This window comes from Piliocolobus tephrosceles, chromosome 21 (genome assembly GCF_002776525.5).
Source record: "Piliocolobus tephrosceles isolate RC106 chromosome 21, ASM277652v3, whole genome shotgun sequence".
NCBI classification, from domain to species: Eukaryota; Metazoa; Chordata; class Mammalia; order Primates; family Cercopithecidae; genus Piliocolobus; species Piliocolobus tephrosceles.
The window spans coordinates 48,198,559-48,210,110 of record NC_045454.1 but is presented as its reverse complement, the minus strand read 5'-3'; the positions used below and the strand labels follow the sequence as shown (position 1 = coordinate 48,210,110).

Here is an 11,552-nt window from a genome sequence, read left to right as displayed (position 1 = left end):
CCAGGCATGGTGGTGGGCACTTGTCCCAGCTACTCGGGAGGCTGAGGCAGGAGAATTGCTTGAACCTGGGAGGTGGAGGTTGCAGTGAGCTGAGATCGTGCCATTGCACTCCAGCCTGGGTGAAACAGCGAAACCGCGTCTCAAAAAAATAAAAGTAGAAGAAATAAAGTGGTTACGCTGCTGTTGCTTTGGTCGCATCGTTCCAGGCACAGCCCTGCGTAGACTGGAGCCTTACATGATTAGAGTGAGGTAGCACCGCACCCATTTCACAGATGTGGAAATAGAGGCTCAGAGGGGAAGCTCTGCCTGGGATCCCCAGGCTGTCTGCCTTCCCTCAGGCCCACAGCAGCCCCCCAGATGGCAGGAGCTGAAATGTCCCAGGAGGGGGCACCCCCAGGGCTCCTGCCACATCCGACCCTGCCCTGCACGTGCCTCTCACCTTTTCCGAAGGTTGCAACTCCTTCTCCGTCCATGGGGCCGTCTGTTCTGGGTGGGCGGCCACTGTGGGGACAGGGGCCGGTCAGGGAGGGCGAGGGGATGCAGGTTAGAACCATCTACCCGGCTGCCCATTGTGCAATAGCCAGGCACAGCCTGAAAGGTCAGGAATGTTTCAGCTACCCCGCCAGGGACAGCAGGAGGTGACATCCACAGCTACCAGCCAGAACTGGTCTCCCCCCAACCCTGCTGGGGGCTCCCCCCAAGCTTAGGGCCGCTGTTTCCCGAAGCAGGGTTCCATGGAACTTCCTCTGCTGGATGCTGGACACCCACCCTGAGTCCCGGGATTCACAGAGCCTCGGGTGGGGGAGCAGCCCCTTGCCCAACCCACCCCGCCCCCGCTGCAGCTGCCTGCTGCCTGTCGCCAGGCCAAGGTATGTGGAGCAGAAGTCAGCTGCCTGGGGCTCTGGGCCCAGAGGGAGGCCCACCTCAGGCAGCCGCCCCATCCCTGGGTTCCCTGTCATCGTCCCTGATTGCTCAAGCTGAGCCACAGGAGGCTGGGGAGCTCCCGGGCTGTGTGACCCCAGCAGAGCTGCTGCTTCTCCCTGGGAGTCTGGATCTCACTCTGATGAGCTCAGAGGGGCAGAGCACCCATCCTGGTCCATGGTGCATCAGAAACGGGCTGCGGGGTAGGGGAACGTCCGAGACTGAGTGGGGGGCATTGCAGGGAGACAGGCTGGGTTGAAAGCCGCCTTCAGCCACTCACCCCCATATTTATGCCTCAGTTTCCCCATCCACCACAAGATGTCCCACACACAGGCAAAATGGAGGGTTTGCCAAATGGCCAGAAGTCCCTGCCCGGGGAGCTCCTTCTCTCAGGTCCATGTGTAGAGTCCCCCCGCACCCCCAGCTGGGCCGGCCACTCACCCTGAGCCTGTGGTCGGGTAGCCTCGGTGGCAGGTGCTCCTGCAGGATCAGTGGCTGGCCGGGCTCTCGCCGAGCTGTGTGCATTGGCCACCAGGTTCCGGGCAGAGCTGAAGCCAGGCAGGGACCCAAAGAAGCTGCCCAGGGTCTGCATTGGGGAGGGAGAGGTGTGCAGGATGAGCGGGCCAAGCCTCGGCAGGGACAGGGGTCACAGGAAGCATCGATCAGCCCAATGCCACCCCAGCCCCTTGCTCCCAGGTGACCTCGGGAAAGTGTTTCAGCCACTCAGCCTCAGTTTCCACACCTGGGCAATGGGCAGACTCAGCCTGCCTCCCACGCACAGAGGAAAAGATCGTCTACCTGATCTCCAAAGACCTTCTCCTTCGAGGACCTCCACTGCACAGATGGGGAAACTGAGGCTCAGAGAGGGGCAGAGCTGAGGCCGGCCCAAGGTCACCCGCTGGGGAAGGTGCCAAGGTCTGCGTGGGTCCCCCACCTCCAGCTCCAGGAAGGAAGGGGTTGGCATCATGGCTCCCAGAGCCTCCCCGCCAGCCCACCAAGGAAGCACCTCTCCAGACTTGAGACCCCAGGACTCTGGAGGTCACCTTCCCTGACTCTGGGGCATCTCCACGCCTCAGCAAGAATCTGCCCCGTTTCCTTTCTTTACCTTGCCCTTGGGTTTAGGGGGATCCCGTCTCCCTTCGTCCGGAGCAGACATAGTGAGAATGTGAGAAGCTGGAAGGGGGCAGAGAAGGTGCGTGAATAGGGGTACCCCAGCCTCCCATCCCACACCCACAGCTCCTCAGAGCCTCAGCACCCCCGACACCCACCTGCAGGCCTGGCCTCGCCCTGGTGTCACTGAAGCAGACGCGGCCCTGCTCACCTGGACTGCGCGGGGGTCCCCCTGAGGACGGACTGGCCCGGCTGGCAGCTGGCTCTGCCCTCGGCTCCCTGGCCTTATAGGGTCCAGGGCAGGCGCAGGCCCAGCCGGCAGGGGCAAGCGGCCAATGGGCCCGGGGGAGGCGGCCTAGACGGTCATGTGACCACCTGCCCAGCCCAGTGTGGGCCCAGGCCCAGCACCTTTCCCCTGTTCCCTACCCACAGCTTGCACCAGGCTGAGTGGCTCACAGGCCAGCTGGGCTCCCCTCTTGGGCCCCCTGAGGGACTGCTTGTGTGCCGTCCTGCCTCCAGTTCCGTCCACAAGATGGGTCTAGTTCAAATCCCCGCTGTGCCAGGACACCTTGACTGGTTACCATCTTTGTGCCTCAGTTTCCTCTCTCGTACTCTGCACCACGTCCCATAGCGTCCAGCTTCCTCTCTGCTCTCATCTCCCCCAGCTTCCTCCTTCACTTGCTTCACCCCAGTCACACAGGCCTCCTCGCTGTGCCTCTAGCACACCTGGCACAGTCCTGCCTTAGGGCCTCTGCACGGGCTGTGCCCTCTGCCTGGAACATCTCCCCACAGGTTCTCACAGAACAGTGCCTGGCATACATTTGGTGCTTAATACACGTTTGGCTCAATAGAGCAACACAGAGAGTGATTGTGAACCTCTGTGAGATGAGGTCATGCACTGAACAAATGGTACCTTTGCGTTACCCAGGCAGAAGCAGGGTCTCAGGGTCTCTGCGAGGAGCAGAGGGTGTCCTCAGTGTGGAGGGGAGCCCGTCCCTCTCTAGAAGGGACTTGGACCAAAATGCAGACCAAGATGGAGCACCAGCCAAGCTGGGGGCACCCTAGGAGTGGAAACCCAGCCTGGGGGGCTTGGGCCAACCCAGGGAGGCTCCCTGGAGGAGGCATCCTGTTCCAAAAAAAAAAAACTGGTGAGGACGGGATTCAAACCCAGACCCAGAACCTTCGTGCTGAGCCCAGTCTATGTGCTGGGCTGGCTGTGGGTGGGTGGGCAGAGGAATGGCTGTGATGCCCACCCTGGGCTGTGTCCCCCTCCTACCTGCCTCTGAGACAGGGTTCCTAGCCCTGTGTTATTGGGGGTGAGAGGGCAGACCCCATGGGTGGCTCTGGGCACTGGGCTGGGAGGAGGGAGGGTCCAACCACAGGATCTGATGATTCCCAGGCCGTCTGTCTCCTTGGAGCCGACACTGTGTTTGCTAAACAGTGGGGGAACAACATGGGGGGGGGTGTCCCCCAACCTCTCCTAACAGCCAGTGCTTCCCAAGGGTGGCTGGGAGAGCTCTGGGTGCCCCTCCCCTTCCCAAAGGGCAGCCACAGCCCAGTGTGTGGGGAGAAAAAATAAATAAGTGATCATAAACATCCCAGCCAGGACCTGCCCCTCCTCTGCCCAGCACCCTTCATGGCTCCCACCTTCCCCGGGGGTGGGAGCCAGGGGTCATAGCCCAAGTGCCCCCTCCCTACAGCCCGCTAGGCCCTGCATAACCTACCTCATCCTCTCCCCACCTTCCCCTCCTCCTTCTCCTCATCTGCTCCAATAACACGGGCCTTTTCACTGTTCCCATAACACACCAGGACAGTGGAGTCCCTCAAAGACACATGTGACTGTGCCCGCTTAGCCCCCCACACCCTGCCTCAGGGCCTTCATGCAGGTTGTCGCTTTTGCCTCCAGCACCCTTTCTCACATCCCTCACCTCCTTCCAGATCTTTCCTCAAATATCACTTCCTCAAAGAGGCCTTCCTGGATCCCTCCTCCCTTTAAAAAATATATACCTCAGGCCAGGTGCCATGGCTCACTCTGTAATCCTAGCATTTAGGGAGACCCAGGCAGGAGGATTGGCTTGAGACCAGGAGTTTGAGACCAGCCTGGGTGACAGAGTGAGATCCCGTCTCAAATGAAAAATCAATAAATTTAAATCTATTTATGTATATTTAAATATATATATATTTTTCTTTTGAGACGGAGTCCCGCTCTGTCGCCTAGGCTAGAGTGCAGTGGCACCATCTCGGCTCGCTGCAAGCTCCACCTCCCAGATTCACGCCATTCTCCTGCTTCAGCCTCCCAAGTAGATGGGACTACAGGCTCCCGCCACCACACCTGGCTAGTTTTTTGTATTTTTAGTAGAGACGGGGTTTCACTGTGCTAGGCAGGATGGTCTTGATCTCCTGATCTCGTGATCCACCCACCTCGGCCTCCCAAAGTGCTGGGATTATAGGCGTGAGCCACCGGACCCGGCCGCTCAAAAAATGTTTTTAAATAAAAATTAAACAAATTAATGGGCCAGGCACGGTGGTTCATGCCTGTAATCCCAGCACTTTGGGAGGATCACCTGAGGTCAGGAGTTCGAGACCAGCCTGACCAACATGGCAAAATCCCATTCTCCACTAAAAATACAAAAATCAGCTGTGTGTGGTGGTGCACGCCTGTAATCCCAGCTACTCAGGAGGCTGAGGCAGGAGAATCACTTGAACCCAGGAGGTGGAAGTTGCAGTGAGCTGAGATCACGCCACTGCACTCCAGCCTGGGAGACAGAGCGAGACTCCATCTCAAAAAATAAATCAATCCCAGGGCTTAGCTCAACCCATTCTCTTCTCCTCACCTCTGCTCCAGTGAAACTGATTTCCCTACTGCTGTGCCCTTCCCTAAGCTGTTCCCTCTGCCAAAATGCCTATCCCTGTGTGCAGTTCTGATCATCCTCAACAGGCCTGGCCCTGCCAGGAGCCCCCAGCCTCATGTGGGAAAAAGAGGACAAGGCTGCCTGTGGTTATAAGTCAAGGTGGAAAGGGCAAGAAACCTTGAGAAGGTGACCTGTGGAGGACCAGAGGAGGGACAGCTGGGATAGAGTCCAGGAAGCCTTCCTGGAGGAGGCGGCATTGAGGCTGGGCCTTCAGGATGTATGAGATGTGTCCGAGGGACGGATAGGGGGTGGGAAGGGTATTCCAGGTGGCCACACAGCCTCAGCAAGGACCCGGAGGTGGGTATGTGCCCCCTTCAATGGGAATAGAGCAAAGTATCCAGGTCAGGCTGGAGGAGGAAGCTGGAAGGTGAGGAGTTTGGTCTGTGGGCAGTGGGGACTGGTGGGAAGTTCCAGAACAAGAGCAGGGAGGTGGATTTGGCTGGTGGAAGTGGTCGGAGATCCCAGAGCCGCCCTCTGGACCACGTCCCAGGGAAGTCAGGGGCCACCCTGACCTCACCATACCACACTGCGGTTTCCCAACACCCCGCCCAGTCCCCGGGGAGTCGACGGAGCAGCCAGAAATGCGGTTAGAGGACAGGAGGGAACCCCCGAGACCAGCCCGTGGCCCTTGCCCTGCCTCTGTCTTCCCATCCTGACCAGCGCAGCTGGAGAGACCACAGCAGGACCAGCTCCTGCAGGACCAGGAGGTGGGAAGACAGCTGCCCCATGTGACTCCTTCCCCTTCTGTTCTGCTCCCTGCAATTTCCACGAAATTCACCTGTACCAAGATGAGAACAGCTTCCATGCGACCGAAGGGGCGATGCTCTTGTTTGTTTTTAGAGACAGGGTCTCGCTCTGTTGCCCAGACTGGAGTGGAGTGGTTACCGATCAAAACTCACTGCAGCTTCAACGTCCTGGGTTCAAGTGATCCTGCTGCCTCAGCCTCCTGAGTAGCTGGGGCACAGGCTCGCACCATGCCTACTTTTAAAATTTTTTGTAGAGCCAAGGTCTCACCATGTTGCCCAGGTTGGTGTCAAAGCTCCTGGACTCATACAATCCTCCCACCTTAGCCTCCCAAAGTGCTGGGATTACAGGTGTGAGCCATATGCCCGACTCATTTTAAGTTTCAATGCTTACCTCACGTGGGCTGGGCAGTAATGATGGATCCCAGACAGGATGACAGGTCAGAGAAGCACCATTCTTCCAGATCTTGAACGCTGGCTCTACACACCCCCTCCCCCTCTCCGTCTCTGCAGTGACACACCTCCGTGGCCCCCAGCCCCCTGGGACTGAGACCCACCCTGGCTGGAACACACATGGGCCTTTCAACAACAAAAAGGACCTTTATTCTGGGGACAAATCTCAAACAGCAAAGCAAGCGGTGTGGCAGGCTGAGCAGCACAGCCCACGGGCATCTTTGGGGAACCCACCAGTCCAGGATGTAAAAATTGAGGGAGGAGGACTCACTTTTCAAAGTTCCAAATAGGGCAAAAGCTATGTTTCCCTGGAAAGTATTTTTTTAAAAAATGTTTGAGATAAGGTCTTGCTCTGTCACCCAGGCAAGAGTGCAGGGGCAAGATCATGGCTTACTGCAGCCTCCAACTCCTGGACTCAAGCAGTCCTCCCACCCTGGCCTCCCAAAGTGCTGTGATTACAGGCGTCAGCCACCACACCCAGTCAGGGCTCACTTTTCAAAGCCCCAGACAGAAGGCATTGGGCAAAATGTGCGTTTGTTTCTTGGGGAGGCTGTTAGTATTTTTTAGAGTCTTGCTCTGTTACCCAGGCTGGTGTGCAGTGGTGCAATCTCTGCTCACTGCAACCTCCCACCTCTCGGGTTCAAGCAATTCTCCTGCCTCAGCCTCACAAGTAGCTGGGACTACAGGTTGCACACCACCACACCTGGCTATTTTTTTTTTTTTTAAGTAGAGACGGGGTTTCATCATGTTGGTCAGGATGGTCTCGAACTCATGACCTCAGATGATCCATCCGCCTCGGCCTCCCAAAGTGCTGAGATTAGAGGCATGAGCCACTGTGCCCAGCCTCTTGGAGAGGTTTGGATTAGCTTCATGGAGCCGGGGAGCAGGACATAGGTGAAGAACCCAGCTCGTGGCTCAAGTTGGCCTGAATTGGGTTCAAGATCCTGCTGCCCCTGGGCCTCTTTGTCCATGTGTGCAAGGAAAAACTGGGAGAGTCTAATACCAAAAAGGTGGTCAGGGATCCTGAGTTGGGTCTGATTCCACAGAAGGGTCAAAGCCAAGACCTCGTGCTTACGTGTGGCCAACAGGGGGCAGCAGGGATCTGGGCGTGCAGGCGGCCTTTGCTCCCAGCCTCCACTGGCCCGTGTGGTCAGAAGTCCAGCTCGGGCATCAGGGTGTGCTTGACCGAGCAGCTGGGGTTTTCGGGTTTCTGCTCGCAGATGTCCCCGGTGACACCCATCCCGTCCCCGTCCCCATTCCCATCCCGGTGCTGGGCCTCCCAGGCTCTCTGCTGGGCCGGCCAGTCCAGGTGCACCCAGCGGGGGTCAGGGCCCCCGATGACCTCATCCACCTGGTCCGCCAGGTCAGGCAGGGGCTCGGGTCGCTCCACAAGGATGGGTGCAAAGGGTCCCACCAGCCAGGGCAGCGGCATGGCCTGCACCACCAGCTCCAGCAGCTCATCCACGCAGGCGTGTGCACGGGCCACGCTACCCCGGCCCTCGGCCAGCACGGCCGCTGGCACGTCCCTGAAGCAGCGGGCATCAGCGAAGGCAGTCTGCAGGGCGTCCACGCTGCGCCGCACCTCAGCCACCTTCTCCTGGGCGCTGGGGGGCAGGCCCCGCACACTGGACTCCAGTGCCTCCACCGTGTCCTGTAGCTCCTGCGTCAGGCTGCGGGACAGCACCAGCGTCTCCAGCTCTGCCTGCAGGGGGCAGGGACCTCAGTTTCCCCTATGGACGCCCAGGAGGACTGCTGACCTGCCTCGGTTTCTCTGATGGACCCACAGTGGGGCTGTCAACCTGTCTCATAGACCTCATAGTCCTGTCCCCCATAGACACAGAACGTGACCCAGCCCTGCCTTGGTCTCCTTCATAAACACACAATGGGGCCGGGTGTGGTGGCTCACGCCTGTAATCCCAGCACTTTGGGTGGCCGAGTCGGGCAGATCACCTGAGGTCAGGAGTTCAAGACTAGCCTGGTCAACATGGCGAAACCCCATGTCTACCAAAAATACAAAAATTAGCCAAGCGTGGTGGTGTGTTCCTGTAGTCCCAACTACTCAGGAGGCTAAGACAGGAGAATCACTTGAACCCGGGAGGCGGAGGTTGCAGTGGGCTGAGATCGCGCCACTGCATTCCAGCCTGGGCGACAGAATGAGACTCCATCTCAAATAAATAATAAATAAAAATAAAGTGGGCCGGGCGCGGTGGCTCAAGCCTGTAATCCCAGCACTTCGGGAGGCCGAGATGGGTGGATCACAAGGTCAGGAGATCGAGACCATCCTGGCTAACATGGTGAAACCCCATCTCTACTAAAAAATACAAAAATCTAGCCGGGCGAGGTGGCGGGCGCCTGTAGTCCCAGCTTCTCGGGAGACTGAGGCAGGAGAATGGCATAAAACCGGGAGGCGGAGCTTGCAGTGAGCTGAGATTCAGCCACTGCACTGCAGCCTGGGCGACAGAGCGAGACTCCGTCTCAAAAAATAAATAAAGTGGAAGGTGGAGACATGGTTTCTAGGCTATAGGTTCAGGGAGAGAACGTGGAGGTTGGGAAAGAGAGAAGGAGCGGGAAGCCAGGGACAACTGCTTGCCTGGGCCAGCACCCCCTCTCCCCCCACCTCCCTGCATCTCAAAAATAAATAATAAAACAATAAAACTCCATCTCAAAATAAATACATAAACACACAGTGGGACTTAAACCTGCCTCAGTTTGCCCCCATGGACACCTCAACTAGCTGACTCAGCACTTGGTTTGAGATAGCTTGAGCTGGGTCTCCAACAGCACTGGGCTGATCCACAATCCATTGCTCCCCGTCCTCCTCTGCCGCCTGGCAGCAGACACCACCTCACCTGGCACTCCTGCGGTCTCACCTGGCTCCGGCGGCGGGTCATCGGATTGCACTGGCCCCATTCCCCCCATAGCTCGTGCACCTTCCCAGGGCGGGCCGGGGTGGTGGGGGTCACCCCACATTGCATGTGGTCTATCTGCAAGGATAGAGATGGTGGTCTTCAGAGCTGAGAGATCTGGGGGTGGGGTGGGGTGGGGTGGGGTCCAGGACCACTGATTTGGCCTCAGTAAGCATTTAGGAGACAGAGGCAGGTTGTACAGGGCCATGGGGAAGACTTGGGCTTGGACCCCAAGGCAGGTGGGAGCCACAGAGGGCTGTGGGTAGAGAAGAGACGGACCTGACTCGGGCTCACAGGTGCCCTCTGGTGGCTGCTGTGGGGAGGGAAGAGCTGAGGATGGCAGGATTCTGATGAGGAGGGCACCAAAAGAGACAGGCTCTCTTCTGACCTACCCTAACTCACTCTAAATTCCAGCTCCTCCTTCCCCTCCTTCCACAAAACCCCTCCCCGACTCCCCAGAGTCATGACACCCCTGGGCTCCTCCAGGTCCGGGTTTCCCCAGCGCTGAACACACACAGCTGGAGACAGCTGCACCCAGCTCCACCTCCCGCTTCAGGCTAGCACAGAATACATCCGGTATTCAGCTGGCGCTCAATCCATACTGATTGGCCTGCATCCCGGAGCAGGGGCGGGCAGCGGGCTCTCACCAGCTCCAGCGTCTCCTGCAGCTGGGCCAGGGTGTCCTGGGCACGGTGTTTGCTCTGCCTCAGTTTCCCCAGAGAGTGCTCGTAGGCCAGGTGGCGAATCCGCGCTGACAGGGAGCCCAGGCGCACAAAGTAGCCCTGCTGTCTCCTCTGATCCTCCACCGAACCCACTTCCGGGCCCTCGGCCTCAGCCGCCAGTGCCGCTGGAGGACAGGATTCGGGGAACAGGGCAGAGTCAGCACGGCCACCCCCTCCACATCTGCTCTCCCACCTCTGGGTACAGAAGCCACAGGTTCCCACATTCACAGTTCCCCTCGACTGACATCAACCCATTTGGTCTTCCCCAGACTCTACAATGTAGGCACTATGGTGGGTCCTGTTTTACACAGGAGGAAAACTGAGGCAAGGGAGAGGTGAGATCCTGCAAGATGCAAGCAGCAGACCCAGATTGGAACCCAGGCACGTTGGCCCCAAACTGCTTAACCATTTTTTTTTTTTTTTTTGAGATGGAGTCTTGCTCTGTCCCCTAGACTGGAGTGCAGTGGTGCTATCCCAGCTCACTGCAACCTCTGCCTCCCAGGATCAAGCGATTCTCCTGCCTCAGCCTCCTGAGGAGCTGGGACCACAGGTGTGCGCCACCACACCCAATTAAGTTTTGTATTTTTAGTAGAGGTAGGGTTTCACCATATTGGCCAGGCTGGTCTAGAACTCCTGAGCTCAACTGATCCGCCTGCCTCGGCCTCCCAAAGTGCTGCGTTTACAGGTGTGAGCCACCGTGCCCGGCCTGCTTAACCATTCTTTTATGCAGCCTTTAAAACATATAGGTTGGGTGCAGCGGCATGCACCTGTAATCCCAGCACTTTGGGAGGCGGAGATGGGAGGACTGCTTGAGCCCAGGGAGGATTACTTTGAGATCAGCTTAGGCAATATAGCAAGAACCCATCTCTAAAAAAGAAATACAGAAATTAGCCAGGGCTGGGCAGTGTGGTATGTGAAAATAGTCCCAGCTGCTTGAGAAGCTGAGGCAGGAGGATCACTTGAGCCCAGGAATTCAAGGCTGCAGTGAGCTATGATCACGCCACTGCCCTCTAGCCTAGGCAACAGAGCAAGACCCCATCTCAAAAAAGATTAAAATTAAAAAAAGAATGAAAAAGTTAAAAAAGAAAATCCATACAAGACATGGTGAAAATAAAAAAGAACATATCATAATCCAGGCACAGTGGCTCACACCTGTAACCTCAGCACTTTGGGAGGCCAAGGCAGGGGGATCACTTGAGCCCAGGAATTGGAGACCAGCCTGGCCAACATAGCAAGACCCCATCTCTACAAAAAATTTTTTAAAATCAGCCAGATGTGGTGGTATGCACCTCTATTCCCAGCTGTCCAGGAAGATGAGGCAGGAGAATCGCTTGAACCCCAGAGGCGGAGGCTGCAGTGAGCCGAGATCACACCACTGCACTCCAGCCTGGGCAACAGAGTGAGACTCCATTTCAAAAAAATAAAAAAAGGTGGTTGGGTGTGGTGGACTCACCCTGTAATCCCAGCACTTTGGGAGGTCAAGGCAAGCAGATCACCTGAGGTCAGGAGTTTGGCCAACATGCGAAACCCCATCTCCACTAAATACACAAAAATTAGCCGGATGTAGTGGTGGATGCCTGTAATCCCAGTTACTCAGGAGGCTGAGGCCAGAGAATCGCTGGAACCCAGGAGGCAGAGGTTGTAGTGAGCTGAGATCGCAATACTGCACTCCAGCCTGGGTGACAGAGTGAAATTCTGTCTCAAAAAAAAAAAATATTCAGGAGCGCCTGGCACACAAGTACCTAATCAATGCCTCACGGCCCTTGTTTTTTTTTTTTTTTTTTT

At 57.2% G+C, this 11,552-nt stretch overlaps 1 protein-coding gene across 1 annotated transcript in view; it reads right to left on the bottom strand.

Annotated features, from left to right (window-relative positions):
* Positions 1-6,854: 6,854 nt before the first annotated feature.
* The window catches only part of PLIN5 (perilipin 5), a 12,110-nt gene continuing 7,412 nt past the window's right edge, over positions 6,855-11,552 (bottom strand). Inside the window, exons 6-8 of the mRNA XM_026455519.1 lie at positions 9,693-9,892; positions 9,010-9,123; positions 6,855-7,841 (exon numbers count right to left, since the gene is read on the bottom strand). Of these exons, the coding sequence (XP_026311304.1) occupies positions 7,290-7,841; positions 9,010-9,123; positions 9,693-9,892 (866 nt within the window). The 3' untranslated portion in view covers positions 6,855-7,289. The remainder of the gene's footprint in view (positions 7,842-9,009; positions 9,124-9,692; positions 9,893-11,552) is intronic.